The 20,868-nt window shown below is 38.1% G+C and overlaps 1 protein-coding gene across 1 annotated transcript in view; it reads left to right on the top strand.

The window, feature by feature from the left end:
• Positions 1-4,016: 4,016 nt before the first annotated feature.
• The window catches only part of cntln (centlein, centrosomal protein), a 131,241-nt gene continuing 114,389 nt past the window's right edge, over positions 4,017-20,868 (top strand). The window contains exons 1-9 of the mRNA XM_079616070.1: positions 4,017-4,275; positions 4,786-4,873; positions 6,885-6,973; positions 8,440-8,524; positions 13,142-13,276; positions 13,874-14,023; positions 18,864-18,997; positions 19,078-19,240; positions 19,385-19,549. Coding sequence (XP_079472196.1) covers positions 4,793-4,873; positions 6,885-6,973; positions 8,440-8,524; positions 13,142-13,276; positions 13,874-14,023; positions 18,864-18,997; positions 19,078-19,240; positions 19,385-19,549 — 1,002 coding nt within the window. The 5' untranslated portion in view covers positions 4,017-4,275; positions 4,786-4,792. The remainder of the gene's footprint in view (positions 4,276-4,785; positions 4,874-6,884; positions 6,974-8,439; positions 8,525-13,141; positions 13,277-13,873; positions 14,024-18,863; positions 18,998-19,077; positions 19,241-19,384; positions 19,550-20,868) is intronic.

Genomic DNA, 20,868 nt, shown 5'->3' with positions numbered 1-20,868 from the left:
TAGGTTGCATGCCATGGAAGCCACAGCATAGATGACTGACTGTCGCTGCTATGAAGGAGCTGAATTTTGCAAAGGCCTTAGGTTCACTGCAGTTGCATTACAACAGAGAATTATTTTAATAAAGAGTTTAGGATCCACTTTAACTATATGTACAACTAGTTAAATTAATCATTAGAAACAATGCACTTATTGTGTAGATACATGTTTTTACATTGTACTAATATTTAAAATAATACTGGTAACACTTTATTTTACGGTGTCATTGTTACATATGTTACAGTAATAACTATAAATCATGCATAATTACATACAACTAACCCTAAACCAAACCAAACCCTAATTCTAACCCTAGACATAGTTATTTAATATTAATCAGTTCTTACATGTATAAGTAACAAAGACACCTTCAAATAAATTGTAACCAAAATACCTTTATATAGTTTCATATGTAATTAATTTCTGTAGTCACATCTACTTAACCCAACCATGCCACAAAACCTAGTCCTAACTTTAATTGAATCTAACCTCAATTGCAGAAAAAAGTGTTTTACAATTCAATATGAATATAAACACATTGGGATATACCTAACTTTTTTTTTTTTTACACAAAGTAGTAGTTAAAAACACCTATTATAAAGTGAGACTAGATTTTATATTTTATTATTATCAAAAATTGTCTTTTTTTTGTCATTAACACTTGGTTTATGCACATACTATTACATATTTATTTACTCCAAACTTTTAAAGAACCTGCATAACGTAACTTGGTTACATTTCAGGATAAAACAATGGACGTGGGAAGATGGATAGGATAAAATTCTATTTCCCTTTTAAAAACCAATATCCTGGGGCACATAAACTGCAGAATCAAGTTTAAAGCATCTACACTATCGCAACTGGATTTGCACACCCACATGTTCATCCTCTGGGAAATGATGTGTTGTGCTCCTCTTTAAAATGCCTCTCATTTCCATTCCAAAGTGACACTGCCAGGTTTGCAGCCAGCATGTCGACAAAGCGAGCGTCTTGTATGTTTTTTCTTGTCATTATAAAGTGCGACATTCTTTTCTTCCCCTCTTTATCAAAGGTAAACGCTCAGCAGATGACAGTCCTCCTACCTCGGATTGCAGGCGGAGAACCGGGGTTTTCCCAATCCTCTGTGGTGAGATACTTCCCGTGCTCTGCCTACTCAGCCCTCCAAGGGATTGTCAATGCTTCCTGATTTTATGTGCTGCATGGTGATTCGGTGTGAATACATCTCTGTTTCTCAGTGACATGGAGAAGGAGGAACAGATGAGTTAAATGGAATCATTTTATTTGACATCACCTCAAAAACACTGTGGCAGCAACAAAGACAATAGACAGGATCGGAATTTGTCAGGCTATAATATAAGGTTCTAGAATGCTTAAAATCGCACATCCCGGCTACTAAAGCATTATATTAAAGTAGGCTAATTACTTAAAGTAAAAAATAAATCTGAATAAAAATCTAAATACAAAGCCAGGAACAACCAGTGAAGAGCAAAAGAAAGGTTTTAAACCTAAATACACAAAACAAATACAAATAAGTACAAATAAGCAATTAAAAATTAAATGATAACACTCGATCTAGTTGGATTTTAACCCCACCCCACCCCCCCCTCACACACACACACACACACACACACACACACACACACACACACACACACACACACACACACACACACACACACACACACACACACAGTGTCTAAGTCAATAGCAGACTCTTACCTTTAAGGTAAGAAATTATTTTAATGTGTTGTACAGTATAAATTAGGATCACTCAAGGATATTCTGTTTTTATTATAGGCTAATTATTTTCATTCTCTATTTATATTCTTTTCGGTTTATGAATCCAGATTTAAACTAAATAGATAACTGGAAAAATGACTACATTTATTTCCTACTTGAACAACATTTGCGTGGTTGTCTGTTGATCTGAACTTTTTACAGGCCTTGGGGGTTGTAAATGGAGCGTGTTTCATTTGTGACGTTTGGCCGCTGTTGGAGGCTGTTGAACGGAAACTGATAATAGTGCCAGAGAGTGCATGTAAAATCACATTCGGAATGGATGACTGGTAACTATCGGCAGTAAACAAAGGGCTTTGTTGAGAAAGAAAGAAAAAGTTGATTCAAAAGTGCCATGTGTCTGCACTCCTAAAAGGGGCAGATGTTGCAAATTACCAGCCAGTCTACTGCCTCTGAAATCGCAGCTCAAATGAGCATCCTAATGAGAGGCACTGTTTGCGGGTCAAAGAAAAGCCTAATCACGCTAAGTCAATTGACTTCTTCTGGAGCAAGAGAGCATGCAAGCTCCAAAGCAGATGACCTGCTGTCTGTTGCACTCCTGCAACCTCCTTTATATCTGTCTAATCTTGTTTCTGTGGTTTTAATCATCTAGCCTTTTTGACTATGATATGACTCTAGCCAATAAGGACAGGCACTGTTGTTTATACTCCATTATACAACCATTATGCAATGAAAAAATGCAATAATAGATGTACCTTAATGAAATCAGAATGATACGAGAGTACAGGCTAAATGATCATTTAAATTGTGTGAACAAGATAAACAACCCTGGTAGACTCTTTAGGAGCTTTTATTTAAATAGGCACATTGAGAAATAGGTATTTGACTTCCAGTGCTGCACACCTGCAATTGAGCTCTATGAGTGATATGGTAATATCCAAGATGTATATGTCGAATAATCATTTTACGGTCTAACATTTTACCATGAGAATTCAGCAATGTATAACTATAATGTAAATATAGGCTAATAACCTAATTTTCTTTTGCTAAATAATATGGCTATTTATCCTTACTACAATAAAACGCTGGCAAATTGATATTAACCAAACCATTTGAAATAAAGAAAGAAAGAAAGAACTGAGGTTGACCACTTTTATGAATGGTGTAGTGAAAACTCACTAACATTGTTCTATTTGACTTTTATTCAGGGTGTGGTGACTTTTGCCATCCAGTGCTTCTTTCTATCCAGAACAGGAACATGCTGGACAAGGTGACAAAAATGGGTAGGAAAATTACTGGATCAGATGTGAAAAGCATCACAAATCTTACTGACCAGTATACCCTCAATTTGGCACTGAGGATACTGGAGGATCCATTGCACCCACTTCGCACAGAATTTTCCCTCCTCCCCTCTGGATGTAGATTTAGAATGCCCCGAACAAAAACTAAACGACATATTACATCGTTTGTGCCGAGGAGCATTCAATTATTAAATGGATCATCTACGGGTACATAGATATATTTTAAAAGTGTATTATTGAATATTGAATATATATTTATTTATTGATTTTTTTAAGCTGTTGAACATTTTAGATGCGTATTATTGAATATATATCTATCTATTGATTCCTTAAGTTGTTGAATTGATAATTCTATGTCACTATTTGCTGTGTTATTGTTGTTTTTTATTCTATGTTTGTTGTGTTTATGTTTATTGTGGCTCCTATGAGTGTAAAACAAATTCCCCTCGGGGCAATAAAAAGGTTTCATTACAATACAACGCTGGCAAATTGATATTAACCAAACCATTTGAAAGAAAGAAAGAAAGAAAGAAAGAAAGAAAGAAAGAAAGAAAGAAAGAAAGAAATAAAGAAAGAAAGAAAGAAAGAAAGAAAGAAAGAAAGAAAGAAAGAAAGAAAGAAAGAAAGAAAGAAAGAGAAAAAGAAAGAAAGCAAATAGTTTTTTTTACCTCATATTAATTTATTATGATTTACAGTTGTAACAATTGTTGTAGTAACTATTGTTATTAGTTGGAAACTATAGCCTTATTACCATGGAAACTATTTTATAGGCTAATAGTTAGATAGCCTACTTTTTATACATCAATAGGTCTTGCCTGTGAATGTTAACAACATCAAATATTAGAATAGTTAAATCATTTAGTAATATGTGCTGTGTATAATTCTGATAGCATTAAAAAATGCTAATGTTATATTCATATGAAGAATATCCATAGAGACCAGAAAACCGTAAAGTGTTTCGGGCTGTCGTAAAAGTGTGGTAAACGGCTCTGTGTCAAAACACGGAACTGGCGCGATCATTTGAAACAGTCCAGGCGTTTGATAGTATTTTCTCTTTAATGCGGTCTGTTTTCTCTTTTCCCGTTTTAGCCTTCTAATGACTACATCATGTCAGATGCGATCCGGATGGTGTTTTAATAATATCGCAGATCTTCACTTTACATAAACTGTAAATTCAGCAGTATCCAAGGACGCGCTGCAGGTCAGACAACACACTTTATTGAAACGAGCAGTTGTTTTGGTTCAGCGAGCTGGTTTATTATTGTCTTATTAAACATTTTTAATGGATTATTTCTGTAGTTGGTCATATGATTTAAACGTTTTAGTGAATTGCTGTATTAAGTGTCTGTTTATTGTGGTTTGAAACAGTATCGATGGAGACTGTTTGATCAATTCACAGACTCAGATTAACTTCATGTGTGTGTTATTCATCGTGTTTCTCATTCGCACGATATTTAGCTGTCATCGTCCGAGACTTAGGCTATCTCTACACAGAGTATCTATCTATCTATCTATATATCTATCTATCTATCTATCTATCTATCTATCTATCTATCTATCTATCTATCTATCTATCTTTCTTTCTTTCTTTCTTTCTTTCTTTCTTTCTTTCTTTCTTTCTTTCTTTCTTTCTTTCTTTCTTTCTTTCTTTCTTTCTTTCTTTCTTTCTTGTTTAACTACGCAATTATATAAATGAAACCTTTTCTGTTAGGAACTCGATGGACTCAAAAGACAATGAACGTGTTTTGCTCCTTGAGGAAGAGGTGGCGAGTTTGTCTGAGGACCTTGCTCAATGCCAGGTATTACACCATTTATTTGTCAAAGTAATCTTTCATTTGTCTCTTTTTCTCTGGCTTTAGTGACTCTTATTGTTTCCCACAATGACTTCAACTAATGCAACAATAATATAATAATCAAATATTCTAAGATAACACATCAGAAGCTTCCTTGGTATTTTGTTTTTTTGTTTTTGTGTGTGCGCAATTGCAGTGCTAAGATGATCAGACTTCTATCTGACATGCCCTCTGTGTAGTAAACATTAAACTCATGTGACTTATCCTGCATATTGTTAAAGCCCCACCAGGTGGTGCCTAAAAACAAATACCTGCATTGTCAATAGTGTCTCAAACTTGTAATCATTAAGCAATTACAAGTTTTAAGTGACGCATATTACTAATGTATGTGCATTTCTGAGCACATAGCTTACTCCCAGACATCCTTACCACTGATTTTGGTAACTACTAATAGAGAAGAGCTGTCAGTTACTCAGTGAGTAGCCTCTTCTTACTATAAAACAATATAAGACTTACTCTGACCTACAATAGGTTTACATCATCAGAGAATGTCGATTGACTGTCTTTTCTCACTTGCCTGTGGTTCACAATTGATTTTTCTCCCTTTTCACTTCTAATGACAAGCATGTATGTCTAAAGAATCACATAGGCTATCATTTATGTAAAAGGCACAGTGCCCATCCATCGACTGCCATTAACTGCAAAATGTTTCTAGTGGACCTGAGAATTATCAGGGAGGCAGTTTTACTTTATTAATATTTGTATAAATAGCAACATTCAATGAGTGCACTCATCCAGTGGGCATTCATGGTCTGCTGTATAAGATAAATAATTCATCAATACGACTGCCTTTCAACATATCAAACACCTTCCATGCCATGAGAAAATCCCTGTAATGTGTGGGAGTTGCTCAATCTTCTGATGTGGTGAGATTAAGCACTTGTGAAGAGACCACCTATTTGATGGAGGACTTTTCTTAATTTGTCATTAAACACAATGAAGACTAGGAATAGTGAGATCTCTATTTCTATTCATTTGCGCAGGCTCTCTCTCTCTCTTGCACACGCTACTTTGTATGTTTAGCCTATGGTCTACCAAGGTCTGCCTGCACCATTTAGTAAATAATTAATTAGACACTTTTGAATAGGGTTTAAAATTCATGTACTAATTGGACACCAGCAGATTCTGTAGGGATTTATGACTTTAATCTTATAATGATGTGGACATAATTTAACAGATAATTTTATATTAAGTTGATCTGGTATAATTCAGTTTTTTTTATTAATGTCAGAAAATGTAGTTTTTAGATGTCTCTCATTAAATGTAATGTAGCTTAAAAATCTTTGAAAGCCTTTTTTTTTTCCAAAAGCCACTTTGAATTGTAAGTGTGTTTCTTGCATGTCTCCCTGCCACCACTTTCTTCTTTAGGCAATTAATGAGTTCAGATTCTATTTAGTTTTTTTGCTTTTTGTTTCTGTACTCTTCAATCTTTTCTCTATGAATAGGACTTCTCTGATAATTTTTTTCTCTGTTTCATTTGTTAGAAGAGAAATGTTTCATGCATTTTGATGGTCAGTTTCGGTCCAAACTATGATATCAGTTACTGTTTTGTTTTTTTTACTGTTTTTTAAATTTTTTATCAGGTACTTTTTTTTTAATGGAATATGTTGGTTAAAAAACATGACTTTTAGTGGAGTCATGAGTTCTCATGTGTGTGTGATATATATATATATATGCATGAGAACTAGGCCTAATGAATCATAACACACACACACACACACACACACACACACACACACACACACACACACACACACACACACACACACACAGAGGTTAAACAACATGGCATCTATATCATTCACCTATATCTCAATATCATATACTGTATGTTAGGAAGAAATTAATATACAAAGAGAAACTCAGAACTGGAAATGGCTAATTTAGAAGCTGCTTTTTAAACTTTTGAGCATCACCAACACAATAATTGTATTACTGTTGTATTTGCTTCTAATAGGCAGACAAGGAGTTTGTGTGGTCGCTTTGGAAGCGGCTTCAAGTGGCCAGTCCAGACCTCACGCAGGCAGTGAGTCTTGTAGTGGAAAGGTGAGTCGCATTGTAAAGTGACCGATTTTCCCAGTTCCTTTCTTCTGTTGAATCATTATGCTCTTACGTCTCAGACTTGAAATAAATGCTGTTTTTGACACAAGAAATCCCTGATTTGCGAGCACACATCGCAGCGGTTCTGCAGGGGTGTGTGTTGGGTGGCTGCGCCGTTGAATGCAGTTATGAGAGAACCCGAGAGCAGATGATGATCTAAACCCCCTCTTATCCTCCTCATAGACTCCCTCCCTCTCTTCCCATCTAAACGCTAAAAAAACTCCTCTTTGAGGGATATACACTAGATTTAACACGACTTATGACCCTCAAAGAGGGTGTGGGGAGCTACAAAAGTGGCATGGGAACGTGTTGAGGAAAAAAAAAGAGAACAAATTCGCAATGCTGAACGATTGCCATTATCATGGCTTTTTTTTAAAGTTATTATGATGAGGTGTAGATAGAGCCAAATTTGGAGAATGGGAGAAAATTGAGGCCACTGGCATGGCTCTGTATTTATTTGGGTAAATATGAAAGAAACCTTTCCGTCACCTAATGAAAGGTCAGAGATAGGGAGAACTTTTAGTGACCAAAAGCTCAAGCTTAGAAAGTATGTTCCTTGATCTAAAAGCGATGATAAATAAAAGAGCGCCAGCCAGGCTACGTTCTCCCGTATCCCTCACGAGCTCCTTCCTCAGGCACAGCCAACAAACCAAGCTGCTCCTCAAAGAACTGGCAACATGTACCTGAGGGCGTGTGCATATATCAGCATAGCGCCACACGGGAGATTGACATGATAATTGTGCTGACTCTGTGAAGCACACAGGCTTCTGGGAATTCTGGCCAGTCTAGTAGTGAGCGAACGCTTGGCTTGGGATATGGTTAACATCACCAAGCTTCAAGGCAGTGGTGTACTCTGAGGAGAGCCGTATCATGTCAGATGTCCTCAGGGAGAGTTGGAATGAGAAAGGGTGGAAGAGATTGAAAAAGTGAACCAGGGAAAGAAGGATCCCAGGTGAGTGGCGGCTGTTCAAACAAACTTGCCCCAATTGTGATTCTTTTGTCTTTTCCCCCCAAACACCCACTAAAGAGGGTTAGATGCTGAAAGGAAAGGAGTGTTTGTGTTCCCCAGTGAGTAGTGTTCCTGTTTTGATATCCCGATAATTACTGATACCTGGAGACTGGAGTTATATCCCATCATTCCCTGTTGACCCTCTGCGGTATAAGCTTAGAGAACGCACTGAGTGGTTGAAAGGCAATTTTGCCTGTTTCTTCTCCCACAGCATCCAGTCTATCCTGCAGTGTTTTATCTCCTAACCAAGCATCACTGTTGCATCATCCCAAATAGATTTTCAAATGTGAATGGGTACAGCATTCGCTGAGGCCAGTGGATCAGTTCACCCTCTTCTGTATTCCGTTACTGTGGCAGCCTGCGCCTCTAATTTTGCTCTTTTGTTCAATCTGTGCTGTACTAGAGAGAAGCAGAAAGCTGAGAACAAGGACAGGAAAGTTCTGGAGATCCTTCAAGCAAAAGACTACAGAATCCAAGAGCTGGAGCAGGTACTGTGAGAGCTTTACGCAGCTCTGGAATCAACTTAAACTGCAGCCACAGGTGTACAGGCATGCATGTGGTCCGAGAAACCTTCGTCTCTCCTTTTTTTAATGAGCATCTCTGACTGCTTGATAGATCTGCTTGGATGACAGCTAATGATGAAGCCGTGTTGTTAATTCACCTTTAATCATGCCCCTTAATGAAACATCTGTCAGTCGGCTTCATTAGCTGCTCTGTCTCTTCACCAGCAGTGAAGTCCGTCAAACATGTCCACTCATACCGCTCGTTTGTGTAAATAAGATTAGCCATGGCTTGACAACCCATAGCAGACCAAACTCCAACCTGTTAAACACCAAACATCGGCTCCGACAGCATGACAGCATTATTAATTATGAAATCTTTTTCATCGCAGGAATTACGCTTAGTTTGTAAGCACCATAGATATGAATACCTAGATTGCACATTAGAAACCATTGCTAATTACAGTGATACGTCAGCGCATCTGCCATATTGGAAAGGTCAAGATCTGCCTGGAAGTAAATTGACAGATGTGCTTTGCAACAGGCTGGAACAGTCCCTTCTAACGATTTTCTCAGGATTTGGTTTGTCATAAATGTCAGTTACATGTTACAAGTTGCATGCATCAATATGGTGCACTTTGGAAGTGGGATTAAAAGCTTCCCTTTTCAGTGACCAAATTAAAGAGAATCAAAAGTGTATTTGCATGGACCAGTGCCTGGACTTGAAAATGACTCAAACCTCCTTTTAGTTGTGATACTGTCCACATTACATTCACAATGTTTTTGTTTTTATAATCATAATAATATTATTATTATTACTATTATTTATTATTATCATAAGTATTATTATCTATTAGACACGTTGTAATAACTGCACTGTAGAATAAATAAAAAAACTATTGCATATTAAGTATAGTAGTACAGTAGTATATTAGTTTATTTTTCACGTTTCTTTTGGAAAACTGCTGGGATAGGCCTATCTATTATGAGAAATGTAAAAGTATTTTCAGTTTATTATGAAACTGTGGCAAGCTGGCAACACAGATTCTTGGGAAGCAAAGGACCTCCTTGGAAGCTCACAGACCTCTGCGGGGGCAGGCGCGAAATCGCGTTCCGGGGGGCAGGGGAAATCGCGTTCAGCGGGACACTGCGATACATCCGAAAAGGGCACTTTTGCTCTGCCACAACCCCTATCCCGATGAAAAGCACTGATCATTTGAAACATGATAGATTTAGTAGATTTAGTATTTCTTTTAATTTCATCTTAACTTATCCAATTATGCTGTTGTGTTTTATTTTGCTGTTATTTATTCTTTAACCATAAACTATACTTAAAACCGTATAATAGCAGGTGTGCTGCATATCAACATGGTGAGCTGATATTTAGTACTACAGTACAATTGTGTTGTTACTTTTATACAACAATTCTATAAACAAGGCATTAATATTAAATTATGTTTCTGCCATAGCATCAATCTTTGAATGTTGCCAAGCAACAAACAGACTGGAACAGAGTATGTGAGTGGACCTGAGCAACAAAGAAAATTCCCATACTCCACTCACTAGGGAGAGAAGCCCTGCTCTAAATGATCCTGAAGCAGAGAAAACACTGACAACTCCACTTACATTGCTCAACATACTCTAGTTTTTGGGAAAGCTACAAAAAAATATACAAGTAGATTAATACAAATAGTGAAACATTCCAGTTCTGATGTCCTTCATCATATCAACACTATATTTGAAACACCACCAATCAAATTAGACACCCATAACTAACTGTTGTGTAAATCACATTTAATCATTTGAGAAATGTGAAACATGGCACTCATGGCCAGGCACATATTGATGCATCATCCATACAGTTGTAAATTGTAAATAGTATTTATATCGTTATAAATATATTATGAACTACTGATAATAGATTATAGATTGCATATACAGTGGGTTATATGACCTGCAGTATATTAACTGCACTAAATACATTATATAAACCATGAACGTGAAATGTTGACAGATCTGTTGAAATATCCAGAGCAAGCGCATACCAGTGTATTCATATCTATGGTCAGCAATACAGGGATTTTTGCACATAAATTGGTTTAATTTTTTTCAGTTCCAAAACCAACATTTTTGAAGTTGATATTTTAGCATGCAATATTATTAAGAGATTGAAAGTTAATTTACAATTTTGAATGAGTCAAGTTTTCTTCTGTCAGGTTTGAATTTCAGTGGCCGTTTAGTGGAATATCGCCATTTTGCCCAGTTTGAGAAACTCATTAATAGTCAGAATTCTGGGTACCACTCAAAACCACTGGCATTTGTCTCATCCAAATTTTGCGCCAAATGAACCCAAATGTGATTAATTGCTTTTTCCTTCCTTGGCCCTGTGATGGTCTGCTGAATCCTCATCTCATCTCTGCATTTCCACACTAACTTTGACCAGCTTTCCTCCCACCCCACCCCCTTCCATTACCCCTCTTCTTCCATTTTTGTAACATAATTAGCTTTCATTTTTGAACTGCACTGGGGATTTCTAATGCTAATCTCTCTGTCCTAGACCTCTTAACTTCTTTAAACCTCTTTTCCTACCAATCGAGAAGTACTGGGGTTAAAACAGTGCTTGCCTACCTCATTATCAACATTCTGAATTGAGCTTCACTTGTGCTATAAATCTCTATTAAAACCTGCATTTGCATGGTGCACAGACTGAACATAAGTTCTCTATCTATAAAGATTCAAGTGATTTCCCCCAACATGGCAATTAATTGCCTCCCACAGCTCAGGGCTATTTTTTGAGATATCAGCGTTGAGTCTACACAACTGGTTAAAGTGTGTGTTAGCAATAGGAGTGCATTAACGGAATATCGGAGATGGTACAGGGATATCTGTGACCAATACTGAATATTTGCACTGAAAACAGAACATTTATTAAAGGGTTAGTTCACCCAAAAATTAAAATTCTGTCATCAATTATTCACCCTCATGTCATTCCAATCCCATAAGACTTTTGTTCATCTTCAGAACACAAATTTTTAATGAAACCTGAGAGATTTCTGTCCCTCCACTGAAAGTCCATTCCAGCAAAACTTTGATGTTTTGAAAAGTTCATCATAAGGATATTGTAAAAAGAATCCATATAAATCTAGCAGTTTAATCATGGGTAAATATGTTCACTTCATATGATAAACACATGTAATCTATGCTTTTATTCACAAATAAACATTGAATAACGCATATACATAGAGCTGAACATATATTGTATAGGGAAGCACAACCATTCTTGGGTGACATGTGGTTTATGATCTCTTTATGAACTTTTTGAAACCTCTAAGTTTTGTGGCAATGGAAACAATTTTCTTATGGTTTTTGGATTAACTAACCCTTAAATCCTAGATATGCTTAATTTTACAGTCTGCTGTTGTGTTCTAGTCTTTCTGTGTATATTCCACTGTCCATGAGACATGTTCAACACATGCACACTACGGCTGCTTTATGATACTAGTGTTGCACCGAAATAAATGTATTACAGATACAACCAAACTGAAATGAACATGTTTATTTAGCCGAAAACCAAAAATAATGTTTCTGAAATTGAACTCTCTACGCTGTTCAAAGTTTTGCTCTAAGTTAATTTAGTAGTAAAGTTCCCACTCTAGCATAAATGTTGCTCACAGTGAAGGGCATCCATACTTGCCAGTTGTATCTTATCCACATTTTGGATAATTCACAGCTACGCAACTACCACTTTAACGCTTAAAAAAATTCATAAAGGAATCGTAAAACTAATCCATGTGAATTGAGTGCTTAAGGCCAAATTTTCAGACGAGGCACTATCGCTTTATTAGCTGAACAGATTGAATTTAGTTTTTTTTATTTACATATAAACAATCAGCGAACATAAACAGAAGCTCAACCAAACCAGCTTGATGCACGACTACAAATCTCTTGCGTGCTGCGTAATACACGAGAATTAACCTTATTGGTTCTCGCACGTCAAGCTAACACGTTTGAGCTTCTGTTTTTTTCCTGATCTGATGTGTGCGCTGATGTGAATAAAAGCATAAATTCGTTCTGTTCATCATATAAAGCAACGTGTCTCTTCAGACAAATTGGACTAAATTCATACGGATTAGTTTTACGATCTCTTTATGAATTTGTTGAAGCGTCAAAGTTTTAGATGCGTAGCTGTCAATGGGGGGAAAGAAATTGCTCAGATTTCATTAAAAATATCTTCATTTGTGTTCCGAAGATTAACGAAAGTCTTACGGGTTTGGAACGACATGAGGATGAGTAAATTATGACAGAATTTTCCTTTTGGGTGAACAAACCCTTTAAGCATGCTTTTAGCTTTATCATGTCCTGCTGACACATCACTGTACAGCACAGCACAGCTAATTCCTTGGAAATGTAACCCATGTCCCGCATGCAAACATTGAGCAATACAGAACGAAACGCCTGTAACATGCTTTCCCACATCACGCAACAACTGACCCCATTACAGAAACTATTAATGAAACCTAACGCTCAGTCCTGTAAACACTCATACCCAGATTGCTTGTGACTAACGGCTGTCTCTCACGATCACTTGTGTGGCTCTTTAAACAGAAAGTGACGGCACAAGAGCAGGAGATAAACAACCAAGTCCAGCGGTTGCGTGGCAGTGAAGAGGAGTGCAGTCTAATGAAGAAAGAACTGGCAGCTCTGCAACACAGGCTGGGGAATAAGAGTCGACAACTTAAGGTTTGGACAAATTTCCACTGGCACCACTTTTAAAGTGCTGCCTTGTGCCTGTGACACACTGGGAGGAGGGGGGGTCTACTGACAAGCCCCTGGAGGCAATCGCCTAAGGCCTCAAAATCCCGGGTCGGCAGCAAGGCGGGGGTGGTAGTGACAGCGGAGCTGGGAAAAGCAGCTAACTTTCTCAATAAATACTTAATGATGGCTGAGCAGAGGAAAGTGTGTGTATGTGATGTGGCTTCTCCTTAATTACCTTCTGATGGGACTGGCATGATTAATTGATAAAGTGAAGATCTAGGGAGGATGTCTTTGCAGGGTCTCTCTTAGCAAAGGGAGGGAAGGATAGTACGGACAAAAAAAGAAAGGGGCGAGAGATCAGCATCAAAGGCAGGCTGGCAGGACTAATGGGCCTGTAGTGGAGCTATTCTCATTAGAGCTGTCATTAGAGCTAAAGATGGCCCCCGCGCCAGGCTACCTGCGTGGGCTTCGGCTTGCCCTGCCAACGCAGGTGAGCTCCAAACCTCTCTCTCCGGCCCTGCCCGCTCTGCCGCCCTTTCATCCCAGCGCTGCGACCATCTCTCGCTCTCTTTTCCCCGGCAGGAAGCGAGGAGGCAGGCGCAGGAATGCGAGGAGGAGGGCAGGCGGGCCCTGCAGGAAGCCAGGCAACAATTAGATGCTCAGCATTCGGCCTCTCAGGCAGAGCTGGAAAGATTGCGGGACCAAGAGGCCGTCAGCAGTTCCAGAGTCAAGGTAAGGTCCCCCGCTTCGCACCCCGTTCTTTTTTTCTTCTTCTTCTTCTTTTTTTTTCTGCCACTTTCTTAGCGGGTTCATGTAAATGAACTTGTCTCACAATGCGCAAATGTTAAATATTGATAGATATGTTCGGAGGGGGGTGAAATAATGACTTGGTGGGTTAACATGGTGGGCCCGATTTTTCTTTTCCCCACTCAACAGTGGGAGTGTACCCCGTGCAACGTGACCAGAGCTGTTTTACATGTGGCCCCGAATCAGTCCTGCCTGCTGTCGCGGTGCTCAGCGACTTGTGCTTTAATGACCTACTACAGACAGAGCAGGAGCTGTTGTTAGCATGTTCCATAGGGCCTCATTCAGCATTTGTGTATGTTTAATAGGGCCTGTGTCCTCTTGGGTTGAGTGTCACTCAAGCACCTGTGTGATTACCTGCTTTACATACAGATTTGTGTTCATTACTCTCCGTGGGGAAGAGCAGAGGCAGGTCTGTGTGGACCTTAAACTCTAACTAGTCCAATTAAATTAGACTGTAGTGGTGCTCGGACTCTGTCCCCTTTCCTCCTGCGTTCTCTGTCTCTCTCAGTGCCCCTGTCAGCACTGGCTAGTTTTTAATGAGGGCTGGCCCGTGCTCTCCCTGGCCTGAGCGTTTGATGCTCGGCATCTGTTTGCTTCTCATTATCTCCATCAGTTCCTGTGATATGCTGCTGATAGGCTTCCCGCTTTAGTTGCTCATGTTTTACTTTCCTTCTGTTGTCTTTCTTTTGTTTCTTATTAGTTTGTGCTGACTGCTCCCTGTCAAGACCTATGACAAGTATGAGTGTTCACGACAAAGAAAAGAAAAAAACTCATAGAAATCTACAGTGGAGCACCAGTGACCAATTTCTGTTTCAAAAATATATATATTTACTGCACATGTAAAAAGTAATAAGTCTTTTTAATCTTGGCAAACTATACATCGTTAAGGCCTTTTCACACCAAGGATAACTATAACAAACAATAAAGGAATATTCATATATACAATATTATACAAATCATTCTAAATTTAAAAGAATAGTAAAGCCCACACCATGTCGATATCGAAACAGAGGAATAACTTTCAGAACAATAATTGTTCCAGCTGTATCGCTATCACAGCTGGTCAGAATCCATCCTGCTTATTAAAAGAGCTGGAGCAATTTACCAACCAAGCTCTTTACTAAACAGATAGCCGTTTACTAAAAAGTGCTTTTAAGCCAAAAGTGTGCTCATTTGAAGAAAATCTTATGACATATTTAAACTTCTCTTTTGTTTATTTTCAGTGTCTGAATTCGGTCTCTCGTTTTCATTCAATCCCTCAAGTGGACTTATGTTGGGAATAGTGAATGAGGGTATGGGGTGCTTTTGGACACAGCTCTGGTTTATACTCGCCACGTCCGTATGAAAGTGAAGGTGCGCGTCGCGTGGCATAAATTACGTCATCGTGGTGTGGGCGCTCCCATTTCACGCGGTGGTGTGCACAGCATTTTTTGTAACTTTGTGTAATGAAGTTACACTTCTGAAAATGCACGACATTCTGACAACTCTGGCCGAGCAGGTATATATGTACTGGCCCAGTTTGCACTCGTCTAAATTAGCCAACAATAGCAGAAATATGAAAATAAATGTCCATGTTTAATAAAAATGTTCATGAAATTAAATTGAAATGTTTAATGAAATTATAAAATATTTACAAGAGTTTTTTTTTTGTTTAGCTTCATACATATGTTCTCATATCCGTATATTTTGCTCTAATGTCACAAGTGATAATCTCAAGGTTTACTGGGTTTTCCACGATTCTTTGATTCTTTTGTAGTGTGGGTTTGTTGAAGTGTAAAAAAACAAATTTCTCAGTGCTGCGTCCTGGTGGGTATTCTAGAAAGCAAGGTTAAAAGGATATTTCACCCAAAAAATAAAAATTCCGTCATAATTTACTCACCCCGGCCTCAAGTTGTTCCAAACCTGTACGAATTTCTTTCTTCTGCTGAGCAGTGCGCACAAAAGAAGATCATTTGAAGAATGTCGGTAACCAAACATACTATGGAAGTCAATGGGTTCCATCAACTCTTTAAAACACAAACGTCATCACAAACACACAAAAAAAACTTCACAACAACCCATCAAAATAAAATGTGACACAAATATATTACTGTTGCACCTCTCAAAGTAATGATAATTAAAACAAAGTCTCACAATTTGTCTTCAATGTTTTCATTTTTACACTAAACCTTTGTTGTGTCTGCAGTATTTTGTTTGGATTTTTTTTTAATTACCATGGTTTTTGAAAATACATTTGTAAATCATAAATCTAAAAATGAAAACACGACACAGAATTTCTGGAAAAAAATTATAAATTTCACAGAGCCCTTTTATTGTAAAATAAATCAACATAGTTGTTAGAAAATCTACAAATTCAATTGATTAGACATGCTTTTTGATAATTAAAATTGAATTAAACGTAAACATTAAACAACATTTTTTTTGTTAAACTTTTAAAAATATGTGTTAAATGAAGAAAGTTTCTTGATTTGAGAAAAGATTGAATGAGTCCAGAAAAAAATGGAATGGAAAAAATGGAATCCAAAAAAATTTACAAATTGTATAGGGCTCTAGCTAAGCTAACATGTTAGCTAACCCAATGCACCTATTATCAGTTTTATGACCAAGTTTGAAAAGGAAATCCACATGAGATCATTGGAATATTTCTCTTTTAAGAAGTGCATTTGATACGAAGACAAAAAAGGTGAAGAGAGAAGTTTGGTCCTAAGAATTAGGAACATATAAAACAATATATGCATATATTAGTATATTAATATATATATACATATATTAGTATATTAATATATATATATATATATATATATATATATATATATATATATATATATATATATATATATATATACGTATATACTCATAATCCTAATTAGAGACATATCTCGGCCATAGAGGAGTGAATCTGTGCAGAAGACAGAGCATGAATGGGGCAGTTTTCAGCACAAAACAGTAGACATCAGTTTAACATCAGTTAGCATTTTAGAGTCGTATGCTTGTAGGCTTCATGTACTTCATGCCATTCCTTGGGTTTGGGTTAAAAAAGGGATTCAAAAGCAAGTTAACGGGTACAAGACATGTACCAACATTTTCTTAGAAATGTACCCCTTACATTCATTTTATATGATATAAAAAAAACCTTCTAAACTATGAAACAATTTGACATTTAATAATTAAAAAATGTCATGTGGTGTAACCATCCAGTGAAAAGAGATTATATTTTCTCCTTTTTAAATGTGAATGTATACATCTTAGGGTCCTATCATACACACGGCGCAATGCAGCACAAGCGACGCAAGTGATTTTTGCTAGTTTCAGCCCGATGCAGTTATCCTTTTCACATCCTGCACCATGTTGTTTAAATAGCAAATGTATTTGTGCCCATTTATGTGCCCATGGGCATGCAGGTCTGAAAACGAGGTGTGTTCAGGCGCATTGTTGGCGCATTGCTATTTTGAGGCAACTGAAATAGACTGTGCCAATGTCAATGGCGCAATATTTTTTTTGTTATTTAAAGAGTGTGTTAGTAATGTGCGCCAATAGGCGGGTGATGGGTCCACAACACGCGTACACTCTGCTTATTTCACACACAGGGCACACAAACTAGCCAAATATTAAAAATAAAATGATTACAATGTAAAAGATTAATATCGTGTACATAAAAATTTGGCTTGTCCCGTAGATGGTCTGCTTGCGCGTTTTAATCCTGCTCACAAGCAGATCTCTGGAGACGCGTTCAGTCTTTCCGCTTGCAAATTCCGCCTTGTAAATAGTGAATCCGCCATGGTGCGAGCGCAACTGACTTTTAAAAGGGAATGTGAAATTATACTTTGATTGTTTTTTTGCATGTTACACCCAAAACACACCCATTACTCATTAAGAGAATAGACACAACCCTTCCAGGGGTCACCAAACTTGGTCCTGGAGGGCCGCTGTCCTGCAGAGTTTAGCTCCAACCAGGTCCAACACACCTGCCTGAAAGTTTTTAGTATGCCCAGTGAGACCTTGATTAGCTGGTTCAGGTGTGTTTAATTGGGGTTGGAGCTAAACTCTGCTGGACAGCGGCCCTCCAGGACCGAGTTTGGTGACCCACCATGTGCTGGGCGCACATACCACTTGCGCTGTGCACTTTAGACCATGCGCATAGATCGTTAAAATAGGGCTCTTAATCATTATATTCCGAAAAATAGGTTAAGTACATTTTTCGGGTAGAAAGTAGCCTATGTATTTTAAAATGTCTTGAGTTATTCATTCATAAATATGATTACGTTTTTGGCGATTTACACCACAATGTATTTTACAACCTGCACAAACACTGATCATAAAATGCTAAAGATAATAATAATAATAGACTAAGATTAAAAATAGGAAGAAAAACACAGCGAGACAGCCATTCGTGTCTACAGGGGTTCTTTCTTTTATATCATTTTCTTGTTCTATGTGTTTTTCCCTGCTTATTTCTATGGCACTTTAATGTAGACTTTGTTCGCAACACATCATTTTGATGTGGCAGGCACAATTTTTTTTTCCAAATATTAATAAGAAATTATGCAGCTTAAATCTTAAATAAAAGATGATGCCAAACAACTTTTTCTAAAAATGTATTTTAATTGAGAAATTAACAGAAGAAGCATGTGTATTGTATGTAAATGACTGCATGTATGAATTGCGTATGTATGAATTTTTGAATAAACTGATAGGTCAAGACCAGAAAATGAACGTTGTGCAATGACTTTGGCTGCCAATAAACATTCAGTGTGTTCTCTTTCAGATTTTGGAAGAGGAAGTATTCAGAAGCAGACAGGACGTGCTAGAGGCTCAAAGTCGCTCAACTGCTTTGTCCCTTCAGCTTTCTTCTGTAGAACGGGAAGGAGCTGACAAAGAACAGCAGCTCTGTCAAATCAAGTAAGCAGCGGTTGCACAGATCTGGCTGAGCTTTGATTAACCCTGACCATGTGAGTTGATCGTGATATGTGTGCGTCCAGGCGCGAGCTACAGGACTTGCAGTGTCTATACAAGCAGAGTGTGGAACATGCAGGAGAACAGGCCCAGCTTATTCAGCAGCTGGAGGGGCTTAACCTGGACACGCAAAGAGTCCTGCGCAGCCAAGAGGAGGCCCACACGGCAGACACTGTCTCCTACCAGAAGGTACAGGAGCGCATCTGTTGTGTGAACTTAGCGCCTGTCCTCACAAGTGAACGTGGTGCCCCCGGGGGGGTGAACTTGTGTTCTAGCAAGGACTTAACTGCATTAACCGAGCTTGTCCTTCACTGTCTGTTTCTGCTGTGACAGCTCTACAGCGAGCTGAGCGTGTCATACCAGGCCCTTTGGCACAGCCAGGAACCGCTCCGCCAGCGGGAAGCAGCCCTCAGCATGCAGCTCAGCCAGAGAGATCAGCAGATCCAAGAACTCCAGGCACAGCTGCAGAGTTTCACAGCAGCCGCGGGGCACTGTGAGGTGAGTCCGTGTGGGGAGCACCATGACAGATTTACATCATGCTCAATGCCCTTTGTATGCAAAGCAAGCTGAATGAGCACTTCAGCAAAACCACACACCGTTCATTTCCTTTTTCTCCTCTTAGTAAAACCGCATCCATAATAAATGAAATGCCTTTCAGTAAGAGATGAATGGGAAGAGATGTCCAGGAGTTTTTGTTCATTTTTGCAAGTCTTCATGCTGTCTGACAACTCCAAAGCATTTGGCATTAACCCTGCTAATGGTAACCCTGCTATGCATATTTGTGGCGTATGATTTTTGCATGTTTTTAAAGAAGTCTCGTATGTCACCAAGGCTGCATTCATTTGATCAAAACTACAGTAAAAAACAGTATTATTGCAAAATTGTATTACATAGGGATGCTTATAATTAACCGTTAACTGACAATAAGAAATTTGATCGATTAAAGGAACACTCCACTTTTTTTGTAAATAGGCTCATTTTCCAACTCCCCTAGAGTTAAACAGTTGAGTTTTACCGGTTTCGAATCCATTCAGCCGATCTCCGGGTTTGGCGGTAGCACTTTTAGCTTAGCTTAGCATAGATCATTGAATCTGATTAGACCGTTAGCATCTCTATCAAAAAAATTACCAAAGAGTTTCAATATTTTTCCTATTATAATCTTGACTCTTCTGTAGTTACATTGGCCCTCATTTATCAATCTTGGGTCGAAACGGGCATATATGTTGGCGTAAGATTATGCTTATACTCCTCTCACCGCCTGATTTATGAAGCTGTGCGTACCTTTGAAATTCAGGTGTACGCAATACCTGCCTCTTGATAAATGCCGCGGCTGAAAACGATCGTCATTAGATTAACACGCCCCTATATATTCACGTCTCCGCCTCCCCCACGCCCTCATTTTACGCCATGGACACACGGAAGACGGCAAAGAGGAGAAACTTCTCCTGTGGAAATCCAGTTTAAATCGCTGGTTGGTTGAGCAAATTACCTATCACAATGCATTATTTTACAGCACGTGTTTTGAAACTATTAGCGTTGAATTTCGCATGACGTCACATGTAATGGGGTGTACAATAGTGATGATGATGTGAATAATTGCACAATTTGTAATATTCTTCTTATTAGTATTATGATTTTGATTATTAATGATGCTTATTGTTATTTAGAAGAAGAATGTCGTTGTTATTATTTTGTCAGTCTGAATTATGTTTTGGTCATTGAAAGCCTTTCATTACTGAACCCAGTCCGTGCGCACCTGCCGAGCTTAACTCACAAAAATAAACACTGAAGTTTATAATTTCTATGTTGTTGTTTTT

Source organism: Phoxinus phoxinus, assembly GCF_949152265.1.
Source record: "Phoxinus phoxinus genome assembly, chromosome: 6".
Taxonomy (NCBI): Eukaryota; Metazoa; Chordata; class Actinopteri; order Cypriniformes; family Leuciscidae; genus Phoxinus; species Phoxinus phoxinus.
Note: the sequence above shows the minus strand (reverse complement) of the source record. Positions and strands in the feature narration are given on the sequence as shown.